This window comes from Mugil cephalus, chromosome 6, assembly GCF_022458985.1.
Source record: "Mugil cephalus isolate CIBA_MC_2020 chromosome 6, CIBA_Mcephalus_1.1, whole genome shotgun sequence".
In the NCBI taxonomy this organism is placed as follows: Eukaryota; Metazoa; Chordata; class Actinopteri; order Mugiliformes; family Mugilidae; genus Mugil; species Mugil cephalus.
The window spans coordinates 13256971-13277490 of record NC_061775.1 but is presented as its reverse complement, the minus strand read 5'-3'; the positions used below and the strand labels follow the sequence as shown (position 1 = coordinate 13277490).

Here is a 20520-nt window from a genome sequence, read left to right as displayed (position 1 = left end):
AGCGGGTCAATTATTGTGTTAACCATCACAGCTGGAGTCAACTCAATCAGACAGCTAACAAAGTTTAGGCTACACGAATCGCCCCTCAAGCATAACATTATGACCACCTTCCTAATATTGTGTATGTCTGCCATCAAGGAGCGTCTTTGCTGTGGTGTGGGGGTGCCTGGTCTGGTCTTGGTGGGTGGTACAACGTCAAAGCAACATTCACATGAATGCCAGGACCAAGTTTCCCAGCAGAAGATTGAATTAGTGTAGATGTGGCTGATCGGTGTAAGTGATTGACATTTATACTCCGAAGTGATGGATTATATGGAGTCAAAACAATGACCAAGTTAGGAAAAAAGAATATGTATATATTCAGTGTGTATTGGATCTTATTCCTTCCACAGACCTGCTGTTTTCTCACCTGTCTCATCCTGTAAAATGTCACCGTGGATGACAAGCTTACATCATGGCGTCCCGTGTGCTCCCTACTGGGAATTCCACCCCTTCACTCTGGATCATTTGTCCTTCTCTTCGCCACCATGCAGTCTTATCCAGTTACCGTATATCGAGTCTGAATGACATCCCAGTGTCCTTGGTATAGACTCTGGTGAGGTGGATCATTAGGAGGACATCTTGTTCACTCCTGGAGTATGATGGGGCTAATGGTCACTCCTCTTCTGGCTCCTTCTACTCGGTGAAGGTTATCAGTGCATTATTAGCCTTTAAAATGGTCAAAATCAAGCATATTCTATTCCACATGGACCAAAAAGTTAGAAAACTAAGATTCTGAGTCTGGTCCACCTACTAGAACTAAGCAGAGAGTGAGGGACCTCCACATGTTTGATTGTACTGCAGATTTAAATGATGTAAGGATAAAGATACAGAGAACGTAGTGAAAATTACTTTTGTTTATTTATTGGAGTAAAAAAAAAAAAAGAAAAGAAAAAAAAAACAAAGAAAGGAATTCTTATTTTTTTTAACATTTACAAAATGTAACATACAGAATACGCTGATAATGCCCAAATTCAACTTTGGAACAGCCACAACTGTATGAACAACAAAGTGCAGTGCGTGTACAGATAACAACGTTGTACAGTGTCTTCAAGTAGCAACGCAAATAAGGAACTGAGATTAAGTCAATTCCACCCTGGAAACCTTGGAGAGAACCTACTTACCTACCTACCTACCTATCAAAATATATGTTTCCGTTATGGAAAAGGTTTTTCTAAAGACATGTAATACATACAAACCTGCGTTCTGTGTACATTTGGTGTATTTTAGAGTCGGGATTAACTGAAACATGGTGGTAAAGACAACTCAACAACACTGCATATTCAAGTAAACAACACAATGTGGCATCGTAACTACAGTGGATGGGTGCATGAATTAGCTTGTCATACATTAACTTTTAACTGTAGGACAACAACTCATCCAAATGTGAAAACTACAAAAAAAAAAAAAAAACATGCAGAAAATGTTAGATTCAAGTTTGCTTTTTATGACAGTGCTTCACCCCCAAAAACGCCAAATTCAAGAGTGCATTAGTGCAGACATTTATCATACGCAAATTAATGGCCTCGCCCATATTTAATGGATTAGTTTCCTTTGCTCCACAATTTAACACTGATTTTATTTTTACTCTCAAGAACATACACATCTTCTGTGCCAATAGAAAGGATCAACAGCTCTGGTTACTCATCAAGACGTCAATCAATTCAGATGAATCTCAGCTGACTTTTAGTCCAGGTTTAGCTCAAATGTAGTCATGATGTCCCGTTGCATAGTCATGTCAATGCCAGACATCTACATAAAGAGAAAGAAACCACAACTCATTTTTGAAAATGCCATTTACAGCACAGCGACGTCTCATTAAAGCCCAGACGAAGGTACTCACGGCTTCTCGCCTGCGACGTTCCTGCTCTTTTTTGCGGGCCATCTCTCGTTCCCTATCCACAGCGGACTGCGTAGTCGAAGGTTGCGCCTCCTTGGGAGACTGTTGCTGCTCAGCATGTTCGGGAGCATCCGAGGGAGCCTCTGTGCAAATGTTCTCAGTCAAGTCAGAATCGTCTTTAACGGGCTTCGGGTTTTGCTCTGTTTTACATGGGCCTGGGAGACTAGATGGACAGAATTACTTAGACACAGCTCTCCAAATTAAACATTATTCACAGGCAATCGTGCTGAACATCGTAGCTTTGACACATAAACAACAATCGCATATAATATAGTTTCTGTGTGAACACCTGCTCTTCTCAGGAGCCTTCTCCTCCTTGTTTTCATCCGCTGGTTTCTTCTTCAGAGCTTTTTCACGCTCTTCCTTCTCCAAGGCAGCCTTACGAAACTGCTCAAAGCTCTCTTTGGAGGACTTGATTGCACACGGGATGATTGACTGCCTCACTAGTCTCGCCCAAGACTCAGCATTTTTTAGCACAATGTCCTGGAGAAAACAAATCACAGTAACTGCAACCTATGTATTATATCTCATTACATTGATTGGAAACAACTTCTTTTGAACAGATGGACTTTAAACGAACTTGTAACCTTGTAGGTACCCTCACTGATATGCAATACTGGCTCATTATCTTGTATCTTGTATCTTGTGTATCTTTTGTGTAATTTGTTTAACTGGGTCCTCTTTGTAGACTTTCAGCACTTGTGTGAAAATCTGCTGATGTTTTGAGACATTTCCTCAATTTAAAAATTCTTCTCCTTTATATTATCGTATAAGTTAAACTGCTTGTTTTTGAAAAAAAAAACTACGTAAAATATCGCTACAGTTTCATAAAATAGTAAACTTGGTTAAGTAACTCTAACCTTTTTGGGCAGCTGCGTTTTGTCCTCTTCAACAGTTTTACTCTCAGTGTTGGTGGAAGACAGATCAGTCACTTGACTATCGGGGGCGTCCTGAAGGTATCTGAAATCTGGCAAAGTCAAATTAAAAAGAGATGATCTGTAAAGGTACTACTGCATTAACAATGGCGACGTCAAAGTAAGAGTTCTCAAGGTACTCACTGGACCCCGTCTCATCTTTGCACGTCAGCGGGCTGTCTCTAAGAGGGGACAGCACTGCACCCTGCTGAGAGGTAAACCTTGACGTTATTAATGGTCGACAAGTATGAAGGCATCATGTATAATAGCCCAAACAGAAGAACTATTCAACTATTTAACTACTACACACATAAAATTGTGGCAGGAATTAGATACAGGGAACTACCACTCTTAAAGCTGCCAACATTTACAGTTTGATTTTTATTTATTTATTTATTTATTTGGCTCAAGGGGTAGGATTTTCCCCACTATACGCTATATTGAAATCAAGAGCAAAAGGCATGGAAACTATCCAGGTGATTAGCAGATATAAATTCTAATTGCATTTCATCATGTCCCTTACGAAGGCAGGCCTGTGAAATATTCCGTCTGCCAAATAAGCTCGGCACAAAGAGATACTTCCGACCTCTCGTATAAAACTACCACTGTTGTTTTATCAGTAGATAAATCAGTTCTTGGACTCGACCTCTAGTAAATCAGCGGTCCTATTTTTGGCACATCTACTGAGCAAGTAAATGCAACTTGGCCCTTAAGCGTCATATTATAGAGTATGTACTTCACCACTGACACAATGTGCTGACTGTAGGTTAATCACACTCCTAAATTATTACGTGGATGAGCAATAAGGCATTCATTAGACGCACTGTAAAAACTTCACAGAGCCAATAGCTCACAGTAAGAGTCATGAGTGCACAGCCGAAAAGCTGTCTTTGTGTCAAAATAACACTGTGTGGAGGTTTAACCTTGTGGTGTAGTGGTTAGAGAAGCAGTTTTAGGACTGAAGGGTCCTAGGTTTGTCCAGGGCTGAGGTGCCTCGAGCAAGCATCCAACCCCCCGAATCGCTCAAGTGGCAGCCCACTGCTCGGAGTGCACACACTACTGTGTGAAGCAACGCAAGGGTCAAATGCACAGAGAATTTCCCCATGAGGGATTATTTTTAAATACCTCAAATCTGGCGACAGCCCAGTCCAGCACACCTCCAGGGGACGCCATGGGAGATAAAAGGGCAGACAAATCTGTCAAATAAAAAGGAACTGATCTTTAACACACCACCACTGCATTATTAGAAGCAAGGAGCTGCTGTGAAATGTAATACACAGGTGGCAGTAAAGCAAGGTCATTGCTCTTTTTTTTACCTTTTTACCTTAGAGGTTTACAAAGCCCTTCATATTTTTTGACTCTCAATGACCTATAACACATACACCAACAGAGCTGCCAGGCAAGGAGAGCAGGGAGTGACTCTTGTCCTTGTTTGCCTTCTGCTAGCCATTAATGTTACCCCGTGGTGAGACGGTCGAACACTCCGAGGGCATGTTTCTGACTATGTCGCAGAAACAGCCTCCAAACAGCAAAACCAGTTACGCAAAAAACAGGCAATAAAACTAACTAAAAAAACAAAAAAAAAACAAAGCAAACCCAAGGTGACAGCAGAATTCCTACAGAGAGAGTCTGAAAGAATTGCAATGAATTGTTTCACACTCCACAAGGAAAAAGGCACTGAAATGAAGGGATTGGGGATTGCCATTTGAATGATAAGTGCCGACATGAAATCATGTTGGCATTGTGTAATAAGCATTAGGTTGCAAAAATGTTTAGAATTGCTAGCAACAGAAGATAAGTTGAAATATTAAAACGTCACATCTAATTTCATCTGCTATCTTTTAATTTTGGGTAATTGCCAACTTGGTTTTAATAAAACAAGGTAGCAAATGCATGAAAAATATATAAAAATAATACAAAAATAAATCAAATGCACCTAGCCTGGAAGCCAGATCAAATTCCCTGCCCACAATTTCTTTGTGGTGAGGTGCTCTGATAATTGATTATGCGCCAGAAAAGATCTGCCAGGTCAATCAAATTGTTTGAGCAGGCTTTCTGCTATAAATACTGTAACAGCGATGTGGTCACACACACTGAGTCTGGCTGCACAAGGCTAGCTGGTGCCTATAGCTGTATTCTTTACAGTGTCTGGAAATTAGCCGTGAGGTTTACAAATGTCAAATTAGCATTTCAGACCAACTTTGGTTGTCGGGCAAGTAAAACGTCAGTCACTGGCCTTTAAAACTAATGTCAAGCCCTGCTGAAATTACTGAGTCAAATTAACATACATTTCTTATGTGATGGTCAAAAAGGATACGGATGTAAATATTACCTGGAGGTGATAAGGTGAGCTCATCACAAACCCGGCCTCCATTGCGGTGTGTTGGGTAGCCTTTACTTTCTGCTACCAAGGAATGCCCAGGAGGAACAGGCTGACAATTCTTGACTGAGGCTTTTGTCACATCTTTTCCCACTGATGTCTGCTTACTACTGGCAGTGCACGTCACCTTTGAACCAAGCATGACGGTCCAATTTTTCACTGCAACCAACTAGCTTACAGTATTTTGATGGGCAGGAATCAAAGTGTGAATGTACTGACCTTTTTGTTAAACCTTCGGGAAGGATCTTTAGACTTCTGCTGCTTTGCTTTTCGCACTGCAAAACATGCAAATAACTCAAAGTCACTTAGGGGGGTATGTGACAGAATAGTCCTTTGTATTGCAGCATCACCTGAAAATGACCATCATGAATTTTGCTATTGAGATTCAAGTCTCACTAAAGCAACATACGAATTTTCTTTTCACCAATTAATTAATTCTCCATAGTAACTGTGTTCAAACATCACAACGTTTTGAAGGAGGGGGTAGATTGTTGGTTTTATGTAATCACATAAAAATCATATACAATAAAAGTGGCCCTAAAAATTGCCTTCTTTCTAAAGTTTCTCTCTGCTGTGAGAAGACAACCGTTTATGTAAGTGTTTTTCAAAAATAAACCAAAGTAATAACCTTGAATCTCTTGCCTTTTTTTTTTTTGAGTTTGGTTTCTATAGTGAATGCTTTGTGCCAGTTTGACACCACTGAACAGAAAACTGAAATACAATTTATCTGGTGGCTGGAGGAAAGAGTAAAGAACCATCTTCTATATAAAGCCTCTACTGAGGAGAGAAAAAATGAATGGAACGGGTAAAAGACGAGTGTGGTGGTAGAACATAAAAGCTAGCTTTGGTAAATTGCACAAAAAAAAAAATACATCTAGGTGCAACACAATGGATAGGTTCACATAGTCAGTATAGACTATAAACGCCAAGGAATTCCATAAGTGTTTATAATTTGAAACTCTAATAGTAATCCCAGCCAACTGTTGTATGCTTTTCCTAACAAGGAGCTCATGCACTGGTTGATAGTAGTTCTTGAAAATGTAGACCACTTTCCCTACCTAGGAAGCCACTTCTCTAACAAGGTGGACATTGATAGCGAGGTGCAGCGAGGTACACCATGACATCCATTGTGCCAGTGGGGCCGTTACAAAGCTTTGGAGAAAAGCGTTTGAAAGCTACAACTTGCTGGCAAAGACCAAGCTCCTGGTTTACAAAGTAGTCGTCCTGCCCACTCTCTTATAGGATGCAGAAACATGGATTCCTACAGCTGAAGTCCTGGAGTCCTACCATCACAGGTACCTACGCAGAATTCCCTGAAAAGACATGGGCGCTAACAGCAGTGTATTGGAGGAAGCACACACCAACAGCATTGCCGCCATCATCATCATTAAACACTGGCTGAGATGGGCTAGCTATGTTGTTCAAATGCCTGACACGCATCTATCAAAGCAGGTCCTTTATTTAGACCTAAAGACAGGTCAGCAAGCTCCTGCAGGTCAAAAAAAGAGGTTCAAGGACAATATTCAGATCAGCAGGATCAAGAAGTTCCATGTAGACAGCATTTCCTGGGAATACTTAGCTAAAAACAGAAGCACTTGGAGGAACACTCTACATGAGGGAGCCACCATCCACGAAGAAGATCTCCACCAGGCTGCCAAAGCAAAGCCGCTGTAAAGAAAAGAGACACTGTCCACCAAACAGGCTCGTCCACATCCCACCCCAGCACATTACTTCAATGCTTCATTCAGTGGTCCAAAGCATCCAAAGCCATCTTGGATGGGTTTAGGTCAAGCCACTATGGAGATCAGGTCACGTGATGCAATGCTCCATCACTCTGTTTCTTCGTCAACTGTCCGAATGTGGAACAAATGATAGTCCTCCATGCTTCGCAGTGGGAGCCACACAGGGAAGTATGTCCCTTGGCTCAAGACGTTTTCTTCATCTTCAAGGTTGATGTTCAGAGCCCTATTCACAGCAATGATGTAGACTTTTATCTAAATTGTGAATTTCTGTTCTAACTAACTTGTCTTCTGCAGCAGAAGACTGTCCAGGACGTCCTTTCCTGGGACAGTCTTCATGAGAGCCACTACATCGTCCAATGATTTTGCAATGTCTCACAACACCAAATCAGCACAACTCAGCAAATAAGCTCAAAGGTATTAAGAAGGTTCTTTACAATGGTGCTCTACTTGCGACAGATGAAGTGAGGGATCAAAAAAGAAAAGATTGCAAAGGAACTCTGGGTGAAAAAAGTATAAAAAGCCTTTGTTTAAGCATGGCAAAAAGAAATATTTAAAAGCATATGTTTCATATTGGCCTTCATCAGGGCATAGGAACAGGAAGTAGGACAAAGCTTAAAAAGGCCACCAGCAGGTGCTTAATGGGTGGAGCCTTCACATTATTTCACACACCATGTGACTAACAGCTAGTAGGTAACTAGAACCCAATAAATTAAAAACATACTGACAAATGGACATATCACTAGAGAGAGAAAAAAATTAAGAGTTTTTGTTATAATGGAAGAAGCTGGCATCTGAACATCGTATGCCCATTAGTGATGATATATGGGGGCAGACAAACTTCCTTCCAGCTGGAGGGTGCAGGGAGATACTGCTTTTCAGACTGGTATTAGTTTTGACTTTAACTTTACATCTGTGCCACCGGTATTGTGCAGCATACTTGCCCCATGCCACAAAAGTCGTCACAGTAGTCTCAGATGTTACTGGTACAGATGCGTGCACCGCATTCTTGTAGAGAGCTAATAACAAGTGTGTGTGAAATAAAAACAAAGCACGCCTCGTGATTGCATAAAAACATGAAAATGATTTAATATTCCGTGTGCAACCGAGAAAACCGGGACTGCAGTTCAGCAGAGATGCACCCAAGAGGGAAAAGGGAAGAGTCAAACAAAGGTGAGGTGGTGGCTGAGGAGAGCAGCTAACCTGATTCAGAGTCACTGCTATCAGAAGTGCTAGAGTCGCTACTACTGCCGCTGCCGCCGCTGCTGCAGGAGCTGACTGATGAGCTGATGCTGCTGTCGCTGAGGCGCGAAGGGCAGCTGAGGTCAGGAGAGGCCATGACTTTACCTGTCAATAAAGAGAGCAAAGTGAATATTTTCACCCTCTCCCCACATGCGGAAGCATAATTGTGGCGACCACACTCTTAATCACATTTTCTTACCTAGTGGCTTCTTTTTCTTAATTAGCAGCGATTCTTTGCTGACAACCTGAGATTTTGCACCATCCAGTTTCCCAGTCTGCATTCCTCCCGTAGGCTTCATCAGTTTTTTCTCTGAGGTACAGTAGAAATAATTACAGTGGCTTCTCATTGTGAAAATAAGCTTTAATTTGAGGTAAATCCAAAAAAAATGTCTTTGCCGAGTAGAGTAAAGATTTAGTAAAGCAGGACTGAGCTGTACTTACTGCTTACGTTCTTGTTGCATTTCCTCAGACACGCTGCAACAAACCTCTGAAGGGTTCTCAGTGTGGAAGGCTTGAGCATTTCAAAGTCTACTTCAATCTCCTCAAGAGTAGAATCCCGCAGACAAGACTCCCTGGCGTGAATGATGTTGACCAACTTTCCCAGTTTGTCGCCAGGCAGCATGTCGATGTCTGATTTCAACTGCTTCATCTCCTGGTACGTCATTGGTGTGGCTAGGACCTCATCCTCACAATTTACATGAGCTCCATGGTTGTGATATTTACTGCCATGCCTGCGCATGTATACCAAACATGTAACATTATGATGAGCATGTACTGTAGTACACAAAGTTCATTATTATCGCACTGTGTGAGCAAGCTTTACTAAACAATTGAGTGGGTCTCACTTACAAGGAAGAGGTCTGGTCGCTTGTGTTTTTTTCTTCAACAGGCATGCATTTTGAGGATTTGTACTTAAGTTGAGCAATACGTCTTTCTTTTAATCTTTTTTCTTTTTTCAGCTTCTCCTTCTTCTTTGGTTTCATCAAAGGCTCTTGGGTAAGTTTCTTCAGCTGATCACTGACAGCTTTCAGCTGAAAAGCCGGCCATTAATAAGACAGGTAAGTGGAGTTCACCAAGCTACCCAGCTTCCCAAAAACCAGTGGCACTGTTACTGTCGTGTGTAACACCAACCCGCTCCTCTAGCTGGGCCAGCTGCATGGCCACTTCTTCTGATGAACTGTCTGCCTCTGAGGAGCTCTCACTTTCAGAACTTGTGGAGGTTGACAGACTTCCAAAACGCTTTCCTTTTCCCTTGTCCACTGGATGGCAATACATGGAGCAACCTTCAGGTTCTTGAGGGACCTTCAGATAACGGGCCTCAAAAACATCCTGCTGAGACAGACAAACATATATTTGAAACATTAATAACCTTATAAAACAATAAAGTAATGAAGGGCCCACTTTCACATTTATTTATTTTTTTATGATATGCGTGAAATTCGTTACTGACATGATAATTAAAACTATACCTGAAGTTTTCTTGCCATGTAAACCACCTCATGAGAAGGTGGATTGTATTTGTAACAGTTGGAGAACATCAGACGGACATCAGCAGCAAATTCTTTTGCACTCCCATACTCTCGCTGGTCCATTTTTTTCTGAGGAGGTAACAGTTTGTTTTTAGGAAAATGTGAGTGAAATACAGTATATTCAAAATAATGTACTCACTGGCCATCTCATCAGGTATGTGTTCGACTACTGGTTAATACAAATATCTAGTCAGGCAATCACATGGCAGCAACTCAGTACATTTAGGCATGGAGACATGAAGAGCATTTCACAAAGACATTATGCAGTTCCAAGAACTAAAGTGGGACAACCTGGTCATGGCAACATAAACTTTATAAGGTGGCCAATAAGAATATACAGTGGCCTAAACAAATGTTGATTCTCTTCCTGATTTCTTATTTTTTTGGATGTTTGTCACACCTAAATGTTTCAGATCATCAAACAAAATTATATAGTAGTTAAACACAACACAAGGAAACACAAAATGCAGTTTTTAAATAAAGGTTTTTTATTATTAAGAAAATCCAAACCCTGTCCCGATTTCCCTCTAAACCTAACGACTGGTTGGGCCACCCTTAGCAACAGCAATTGCAATCAAGCATTTGCAATAACTTGCAATGAGTCTTTTTTTTTTTTTAACAGCATTGTGGGTGAATGTTGGTCCACTCATCTTTGCAGGATTGTTGTAATACAGCAACATTGGAGGATTTTTCAGCATGAACCACCTTTTTAAGGTCATGCCACAGCATCTCAAGAGGATTCAGGTCAGGACATTGACCAGGCCACTCCAAAGTCTTCATTCAGAGGTGGACTTACTGGTTTGTTTTGGATCATTGTAATGCTGCAGAACCCAAGTTTGTCCGGACATCGGTTTGTGACCTCAAGCTGAAGCATTCTCCTTCAGGATTTTTTGGTGGATGGCAGAATTCGTGGTTCCATTTATCATGCAAGTCTTCCAGGTGCTGAAGCAGCAAAACAGCCCCAGACCATCACACTACCACAACCAGATTCTACTGTTGTTATGATGTTGTTTTTCTGAAATGGAGTGTTACTTTTATGCCAGATGTCATGGGACTCACACCTACCAAAAATTTCAGCTTCTGTCTCGTCAGTCCAGAGCATTTTCCCAAAAGTCAAGGATCATCAAGATGTTTTCTGGCAAAACTGAGATGAATCTTTATGTTCTCTTTGCTCAGCAGTGGTTTTGGTCTTGGACCGCTGCCATGCAGGCCATGTTTGCCCTGTCCCTTTGGCAAGTGAGGCCAGCAGTTCTGTGGACGTTGTTGTGGGGTCTTTTGTGACCTCTTGGATGAGTCACGAGAGCTGTGCTCTTGGGGTAATTTTGGTTGGGTAATAACTCCAGGTACAGTTCACCACTGTTCCATGTTTTCACCATTTGTGGATAATGGCTGTGTGGCTGTAATCAGGCCTTGTTGTGGCTAGACAATATGAACTCAGGTATGATACTCAACACTTTAGTTATGTTTTAACAGGATGGGCAAACACTTTTTCCACTCAGGGCCATGTAGTTTTGTATTTTGTTATAAAAAAACGCATTTTGTGTTTACTTGTGTTATCTGTTTTATATTTAAATTTGTTTGATGATCTGAAACATTTAGGGGTGACAAACTTGCAAAAACAAAATAAGAAATCAGGTAGGGGGAAACAGTTCTTCACACCACTGTGTGCTCTGCTTACTCAGCCTGAGCAGTAGTTTTACCTTGATGGTGCTTAGGTCCATAGGCTGCTTGATGATGTCATGGTAGTCATGCAAGCCCAAAGCCATTGCATCAACTGGTGTATAGAAGGGCCACGCATATGCGTAGTGCCTCTTTGAGAACATCTCCTTCAAGATATCATTGCAGCACCTGAGTTGCTCAGACAGTCTGACCTTCTTGAACTCTACACCAGGTATGTCTTTCTTGGGGGGTTTGATGGGCCTTCCACTGCCTCTCCGTGAGAACAGTGTGCTAGGTGCTGAATGTTCCTTAACAGGGGACATCTCACTGCTGGTGATTGCTGAGGTGGTCAAGGCTGCAGAGTGTGCTTTCCTCTTAACAGCTTTTTTAATCTGAAAATTTAGAAAGCAACGAAACAGAGAATTAAAAGATTATTATTCAATCTGACGTTTCATGCAATAGAGAAAGTTTATCTGCCACAACAAAGCAGTTTTGTACCATGATATGAAGCCACTGTTTGATGTCCTAAGTTGGAGCACAAGAGTTTGAGTTATAGCAGAAAATTGATTTGACCTTTTTATTGTGGCCACACAAAATAAAACTCGATTTCATAGTCGTAGCATTCTCTTACAGAAATAATGAGCAAAGCTATACTCAGGCCACAATGACAACTTCTTTCCTGTATATAAACACATTTGAAATTGTATAAAATGCTTACTGTTGCATCAGTTTGTGCAGAGAGTTGGGTGGATGGCTTCAACTCAGGCACATCGGGAGGAATGACTGTCACCGTCTGCTGGACAACAACTTCTGACATGAGAGGTTGATGCTTTATTGCACCTGCGACACAACAGGCAAAAGAAATACAATTTTAAATGGCCAATGAACTGCCAATGAATCAGTGCAATCCCAATCTACTTCTTACTTCTCATTTTCATACCACCAGAAAAAGAAAAAAAAATCAAAACATAAATAAGCAAAACAATTATTGGTTCTTTAGTGCATGTTCTACACACAGTGCACAGTGTTGTGCCTTTTTGCGTGTGTCAGCTGGTGTGTTGATGCAATTTCAACCCCCGAGGCAAAAAATACCTGTATTTGTCTTTCCCCCTTTCACTGGTTCCTTTCCAGTGATTGCTGTAACTAACTCTTCCTTGGGCATTTGGGCCAATTTTTGCAAAAAAATCTTTTCCAGGGTCTGCGCCATAAAAACAATGTCATCTCCAGGCTGTGGAAAGAAAACAGGGGTGCTGAAATGGAAGAATCCATTGCAATGCTTATTCTTTAGAAAGTTTGTTTAAGCTGCAAAGGTAGATCCCAGGGATTCACTAAATAATTCAGATAATTTCTGTGCATCTTAGGCTCTACATACAGTGGGGGAAATAAGTATTTGATCCCCTGCTGAATTTGTAAGTTTGCCCACTTCCATAGAAATGATCAGACTCTGGTTTTTATGGTTGTTTACTGGTTATGGGTATAGACAGAATATCAGTCGAAAATGCATAAAAAACACACAATCTAAAAGTTATAAATTGTTATGTATTTTATTAAGGGAAATAAGTATTTGATCCCCAAGCACAACACAAGTCAGTACTTTGTAGAGAAACCTTTGTTGGCAAGCACAGCGATGAGACGTTTCTTGTAGTTGGTCACCAGGTTTGCACACAGCGCAGGAGGGATTTTGGCCCATTCATCTTTACAAACAGTCTCTAAATCCTTCAAGTTTCTTGGCTGCCTCTTGGAAACTCGGAGCTTCAGCTCCCTCCACAGGTTTTCGATCGGGTTAAGGTCTGGAGACTGACTAGGCCACTCCATGACCTTAATATGCTTCTTCTTGAGCCACTCCTTTGTTGTCCTGGCAGTATGTTTTGGGTCATTGTCATGTTGGAAAACCCACTCACGAGGCATCTTCAGTGTTCTTGCTGAGGAAAGAAGGTTTTTGTCCAAGATGTTACAGTACATGGCTGCATTCATTGGCCCCATAATGCGGTGAAGTTGCCCTGTACCCTTTGCTGAAAAACAGCCCCAAAACATGATGTTTCCACCTCCATGCTTAACCGTGGGTATGGTGTTCTTTGGGTCATACTCACGTTTTTTCATCCTCCAAACACGGCGGGTCGAGTTAATGCCAAATAGCTCAACTTTGGTTTCGTCAGACCACAGCACTTTCTCCCAAGCCTTCTCTGAGTCATTTAGATGTTCACTGGCAAACTTAAGGCGGGCCTGTACATGTGCCTTCTTGAGCAGGGGGACCTTGCGGGCACTGCAAGAGTTCAATCCATAACGGCGCAGTGTGTTGCCAACTGTTTTCTTGGTGACGGAGGTCCCAACTGCTTCCAGATCATTAACAAGCTCCTGCCATGTTGTTTTAGGCTGCTCCCTCACCTTTCTCATCATCATCCTCACTCCATGAGGCGAGATTTTGCGGGGAGCTCCAGACCGAGGACAGTTGATGGTCCTTTTATGGGTCTTCCACTTGCGAATAATGGCACCAATAGTTGTCACCTTCTCACCAAGCCTTTTGCTGATGGTTTTGTAACCTATACCAGCCTTGTGCAGGTCTACAATCTTGTCCCTGACATCTTTTGACAGCTCTTTGGTCTTGCCCATGGTGCTGTAGAAGTTGGAATGTAAGAAACTGATTCTTAGAGCAGGTGTGCTTTATATACATGACGAGTTAAGATCAGGAGTATTGGTAATTAGTTGACTGAGCACAGCTGTGTGCCACATGCGCACCAGCCAATCTGTAGGAGCCTGAATTCTAAGTGAATTGTTGGGGATCAAATACTTATTTCCCTTAATAAAATACATAACAATTTATAACTTTTAGATTGTGTGTTTTTTATGCATTTTCAATTGATATTCTGTCTATACCCATAACCAGTAAACAACCATAAAAACCAGAGTCTGATCATTTCTATGGAAGTGGGCAAACTTACAAATTCAGCAGGGGATCAAATACTTATTTCCCCCACTGTATATTCTAGTGTGTTACACAGCAGTATGCTCTTACCCGATTGTACACATAGCAATTGGTGAACATATTGTTGAAGTCTTGTATGCAGTCTCGGGCTTGCCAGTAGTATCTGTTTTGAAGGCGCATCTTGATAGTGCCGAGATCCATAGGGTTTTTAATAATTGTGTAATAATCCTGAAAGAGAACATAGACGCTGACATACATACAGGACTTCCTTGACCAGACATAACGCAATCAATACAGTAAACAAGTTATGTTAAATGCATTTTTAGGTTCAAGCTTTTGAAGACACAGCACCTACAAGGTATGCCTGCAGTCTACAGTCTATTCTTTTCTTTCAGTGAGAAAAAAAGCAAAGCAAGATCAACAGGGATCCAAGTTTTCCTGTGGCCTTCATTCACTTGCATGTGTAGATTGTAATCCTTTCTCTGAAGGCAGGTTTTCTTTTTAACTGGATCATCAGAAACTTTTCTACAAGGCTTTCTAGATTCTATTCTACTTCTGTATTCCCCTCCCTAGGCTTTCCATATTCCTAGTTTCAGTAAGCTACTATGTCTCCATTGCTACAGATGCACCAGCACTGTCATGTTGATACAGCCAATACATTTAAAGGTTGAATAACACTGCAGAACACAGAGACTTAGCTGGCATTGATCTGCTTCATCAGCATTATGGAAAGGGCATGAATGCAATTCCTAAAAGCCTTCTTCTAGAGATTTTAATGTAAAAACCTCAAGGCAGCTCAACAGCAACATATTTCAGACTCACACTGCAATGTTATAATTAAAATTTTACAACTTACTGGGAGACACAGCGTCACTGCATCAACTGGTTGGCGAAAAGGCCATGAATACTGATGCCGCCATAAAGCTTTGATGACCACCTTGTCCAGATAGTGTAGCTGATTGGTTACACGTCCAGGCTTCTTGGGATTTACGACCTCTGGTGGAGGGGGATTTCGACTCACGGTGGGACAGACTTTCACATCAGACATTGTGTTGTCCAAAGGCCGTGAAGCGGGAAACTGTCCGGAGTAAGCTTTGCTGCAACTTAGAGCTCATCACACATTTTCCTGAGTGAGGAATGAAGAGGAGTTTCCAGTGTTTAAGTACATTTTGAAAAAACTTCTAGTTCATTATATCAATCCTGGAACATATGATGCCTCTAGACAATAAATCTTACGTACTTAGGCATGCAAACAAGCACTGATATTAGGTTACTTTAAATACAACAATTAGCTATTTGTTGACATCTGCCTCATCATCATTTGAAACGGATACAGATTCAATTTAATAATGAAATAATTTAGCAGCATATTATTAGAATCTTTTCCATTTTGACATGTACATAACCTGTTACACACCGGTGCCCTTTACAACCTTCCAACACCTACTTGAAGTTTTACATTTTTAAACAAGACAAAGGAAAAAATGATGCCAGTACATACAGAAGGAAAACATGTGACTTCCCCTCCCCTACATATAACGCTGAGGGATTAGCTTTTGACCACAGTATGTTCAGTACCATTTATCGGTATGTCATTTACAGATAGAAGACTGAAAATCTGAAAGAATATAGATTCTCATTTCGAGATAGAAGGGAATGCTTAAGAGGCTCTTTCCTGATATACAGGAGTAATACTGCCACCTACTGCATCCCGCAGATATCGTCCAAATGTACATTTCAGCTCAGCAAAGGTGGATGATAACAGATCCTCATTTTTAATCCAAATTTACAGTATGTCCTCCCCATACTAAAATACTGAAAAAGGAACAAAGAAAAATGGCTTTCATGAATCCTTTAAAACAAAACAAAACAAAAAAACTATCTCAAATTATAATTTAAGGCTCAAGCGGGGTAGAAAAAAAACAACATTGCAGCTATAAAACCAATAGATATCTTCATTTAAGTCCCATCCAGCCATCCCAACCCAAAATAATTTACATTGCAAGTTCTTTGTATATTATGTGCGTTTTATTTTTCTCAAGAGACGACAAATGAGGACAGTCTTTTTTCACATATAAATGAGTGCAGGGAAGTCCAACATTGTCCTGTTGTTGGATGCATGTAGGTGCAATGACAGGGTGAATTTCAGGGAGCATAGGAGCCTAATTTCAGGAACTGTACACAAAAATCTAGTGTTCGTTGTATACTTCTTGAGTTAAGAAGGATGGGAGTTGTGCTATTTGGCATTCACATTCATTGAGGTTTGTTTTGTTTCTTTTTTAGCAAAGCATAGCAAATTTCCCCACTGTTGGATAAAATAAAGATTATCTTATTTTGAAAACATCAGAGCCGACCCATTTAGTCAACCAATGAAAAAGTGTTGTGGTCTGCTTTTCATACACCTCTTGGTTTACAGACTATTAAACATGTAAATTGCCATTATTTGGGGCAATAACAAAGGTTCAAACAGAAAGACACACCTCAGTATAGAAACATAACAGATATAAGGATTAGAGAAGTACTCATCTTATGTTTAACTCCTACTTCTGGTCGACTTGTACATAACTGTTTCAATCATATCTTCAACACACTCACCATTCAGTTAGTCTGAACAAAGGGCATTATGTTAAACACAGAAATGTAGCAAAATGTTTATCGAGATCTGTGAAATCAATTACCCCCAATGCACACACACTGTCTTATTTTTATGTATATATCTGTACAGCTTATTTATTTTATAGTATTCTAATGTTTATATTATATCTATATATATATATACATATATATATATATATGTACTACTTGAGGAGGAGCTACCACAATGACAATAAATGATTCATGAGTCTGTCATTGGGGACAATATATAACCATCAAATTATGTTGATTAAAAGATTCAAGAGAATTACTTTTTCATATCGACATCCCTTAAAATACTGGCCTACCTCATTTTATTGACAAAATTATTTAAATAAAAAATATCATATATTACATTATTTTAAGAGGGTGTCGATATGTCAAATAATCCCGATCATCTGCAATAGCTTCTTGGATTTACTAGTTAGTATCGGGCAAAAAGAAAACGTTATTTTAGCCTGAATCATAAACATTTATCTAATAATTTAATGAGTCTAAATGTTAATGAGTAGATCGTCGCTCTTTACGAATCGTCTTCAGATCACTGTGACATAACGTTTCTTTTCGTTTCTGACTTCTTCCTCAAACATGGACGCATGCTGCATTGTTGACAGCGCTCGGTCCAACACGTGAAGCCTCCGTCACGCCCCCCGGTTAGTTCATTCGCTAACGTTAACCAACTTCCCCCACGCCAAATTTAAAACGCATAAAGAAAATGAGAAGTGCGCGACGGTGACAAAAACAGGCCTCGGTGCTTCGTTTACACACGTACGTTGCTTCAATATCGCTCGATGAGTTATATCGATGTCGCGATGGTAACATGAACAACAGCACTAGCTATTGTAGCTTGGCAACAGTTCTAAAATAATGCTAACGTTACCAAACTGGCTAAAGACTGCCCCGTCACGATAGTCCCTGTTCATTCCCTCCCACGTTTGGGACATCGTGTCTGTCCAAATAAAGCGCATAACTCTCCGCGAAAATTCCAGACACTTTAAGCGTTAATCTGGCATCGCTAACGTAAAACAGGCTAACGCGTCGAGCTAAATTAGCTGTTCCGACGTGGCTACATTCGGTTATGGTCTCCTCGCTAGTTTGCCAGCGGTCAAATCAACAGATGTATCAATAGAATCGCATCAACCACCTTAATACAACTCTACGTTTGTCAAATGTAGCATTTGAGCATCAGTCATTACCTTGCTAATATATTACCTCCCATACAGGGGCTCTTGCGTTCAACTCTCCAGTGGCCGACGTCTCTACGGCAACCACCTCAAATTTATAGCCCTCTACTCCAGGCTCTAGGACTGATTGGTCTAAACACGAGTGCAGTGTGGGATCTAAACTGGGTCGTTCGTTTTAGAAAATTTGCCACTCGTCTCCTGCAAAGTTGTAGCCAACAGAATCCTTAAAAATGGGTTAGGTAATGGTTAGTGTTGAGCTGTTCGAAACAAAATGGAAACTCTATTTCAACGAATGATCCAGAGGCATGGTCGCTCGGCTGGAGTTGTGACTGAATAATGCCAAACCTCTTGCAAATATTGCCGCCCGCCTGGTTGACTGCCTATAAATGCAAGCTGTAGCTACCGCTAACAGGCAGTAGCTGGCTGTCTGTCTGATAATGGTCGTGGAGGTAATGGTCCTGTCGATGAACCACAAGCAACGGGAAATTCTGGGCGGAGCGATGACTTCAAGTCTCGACCGAAAACAGGAAAACGTGGTTTCGTCGAACAGAATTAAAAAATAGTAATAATAGTCTAATAATAAAACTACCATACAACCAATATTCACAGGAAGCATGTGTAATGAAATAATTGTTGTAACATATGCCACGAGAATATTAACTTTTACAGAAAAGCTTAGGCTATCAGCAGCACCTACAATCAAATCCCAGTTATTGCATTTTTTTTTCTTTCGCAAAATGTTTCGGATGGAAAATTAAATGAGCCGCGATGAATGCGAAGATCTTATATTATTACTAACGTTTAATAGTTTAGTTTTAGTTTTGCATGGAGAGAGTTGGCAGTATTAAAGAGCATTTTGGCGATATGGTTCTTTACAAGGTTCACTCAAAGTGGACATGAGTTTACTTCCTGTGAAGAAGAAATTCTGCACAAAACATAACCGCGGACGTTTTATGAAGGAATATGACATTACCGAAAGGCATCATTAATTATATTTAATTTACCAAAGAGACTTGAAAAACCCATTTGAAACTACTTTTCAGCCTGGAATTCAAAGGACTAAAATTATATATTCTATTTTCCCACAAGATGGCGCCATTAGGCTTTAATTGCAGAAACATGTGGGCTGTTTCTGTGATTTATGGCTTTTTCACCCCCAAACGATTCAGTAAAACATTTACTGTTTTGTTTAATTGTAAATTGACATGTGCTTATTTGGCTTCTCAAAGTTATGTAGATTCTATTAGATAAGGCTCAGTCTGTTAGCCGGGGACCAACTCTTGCACATTCACGGTAAATTCCAGAACATTAAGATTTGCAAAGCAAAATAAATAAATCAAAAGGGGAAAAAAACATCTATATGCACAAATGCAACTTCATTTTTTTCCCAAAACATACTAGGACTGTAGTAATAATGTATTTTTTGTTCTTGTAATTTTCTCTTTTGTTTGATTTAATGCAGACTATTCCAAGTCTCATCAAGAAGCCTTGGAGATGCCACTGTAGGAAAACTCATTTCTAATAATCTACGCAGAGCATAAATGATACAGTGGGGAGAGCACCACTTAAAGATATGTAACATTGTAGCAGTCATCACTAGTAATGAAAGGTCAAATGTGTGAAAGTTCGGAAAGGGAAAGGAATGGGAAGGAACTGTTATGCGCTAAATGAGGTTTGAATTTGACCACAAACACTGACACAGTGTGTGTTCCCCTGACAATGACAGGAAGCTTGTACAGAAGGGAGGAGGTCATAAAGGAAAAGACTCTGCCCCCTGATGTTTCAAAAGTGAGGAGTAACAACTGGTATTTGTTTGAGAAGGAATAAATATAAACTCCTCAAAATAAGTGCGGGAAAAACCATTGTTAGCACATGCAGTGCTAGCTAATCGAGTACACTGACTCAAGTACAGCACTGAAGTACTGATTTAAACTACTCGTATTGCACTGGTATTTTATTTTTGTTCAACTTTGTACTTCTGCTTTATCACATATCAGGGTCGTAAAATGCTTTGAATCAGCTCAACAAACAGTGATACTGTGATATTTGGGTAACGCCGTGAGTAATGAAGTGATATATTATAATTTAAAATTGACAGGAAATATTTCCATTTTGTATTAGGCACTACTTACTTCATTTTTATTTATTTATATATATTTTTTTCCATCTGAGAAATCCTCCCCAAATTCAGTGAGTTACGACTCCACAGTACGATAAAGGCCAACAAAAACAAGCTCGGGTTCTTGAGATAAGAGACACTTTGGAGAATTTTTGAACGTGTCAAGATCCTGCAGAAACTGACCCTTTTACCAACCAAAAGCATAAATCAGAGTAGATAACACGCCCAGAACAATGAACTACTGATAGTGGAGAGAGC

General features: G+C 40.4%; 1 protein-coding gene across 7 annotated transcripts; it reads right to left on the bottom strand.

The window, feature by feature from the left end:
- Positions 1–881: 881 nt before the first annotated feature.
- Positions 882–18655, bottom strand: brdt (bromodomain, testis-specific). Of its 7 annotated transcripts, XM_047586195.1 has the most exons (21): positions 18489–18654; positions 18156–18366; positions 15182–15451; positions 14416–14553; positions 12495–12630; positions 12121–12242; positions 11444–11794; positions 9684–9812; positions 9346–9546; positions 9064–9245; positions 8656–8945; positions 8414–8524; positions 8176–8319; positions 5453–5508; positions 5186–5360; positions 3979–4049; positions 2998–3061; positions 2800–2906; positions 2229–2422; positions 1883–2102; positions 882–1791 (listed from the first exon to the last, which is right to left on the bottom strand). In XM_047586195.1, the coding sequence occupies exons 3-21, from the start codon at positions 15371–15373 to the stop codon at positions 1726–1728; spliced, it is 2949 nt and encodes a 982-aa protein (XP_047442151.1). In that variant the 5' UTR covers positions 15374–15451; positions 18156–18366; positions 18489–18654; the 3' UTR covers positions 882–1725. The 7 variants fall into 7 exon arrangements, with proteins under 7 accessions (XP_047442151.1, XP_047442155.1, XP_047442152.1 ...); XM_047586199.1 differs by having other exon boundaries at positions 2998–3058; positions 18156–18655; XM_047586196.1 differs by having other exon boundaries at positions 18172–18655.
- Positions 18656–20520: the final 1865 nt, after the last annotated feature.

Excerpts from the sequence above, each read along its gene's own strand:
- brdt (XM_047586196.1), bottom strand. The coding sequence starts at position 15,373 with ATGTCTGATGTGAAAGTCTGTCCCACCGTGAGTCGAAATCCCCCTCCA. Across the intron at positions 11,795-12,120 it reads CTGCACAAACTGATGCAACA|ATTAAAAAAGCTGTTAAGAG; the intron begins GTAAGCATTTTA and ends CTAAATTTTCAG. Across the intron at positions 1,792-1,882 it reads AACGTCGCAGGCGAGAAGCC|ATGTCTGGCATTGACATGAC; the intron begins GTGAGTACCTTC and ends CTCTTTATGTAG.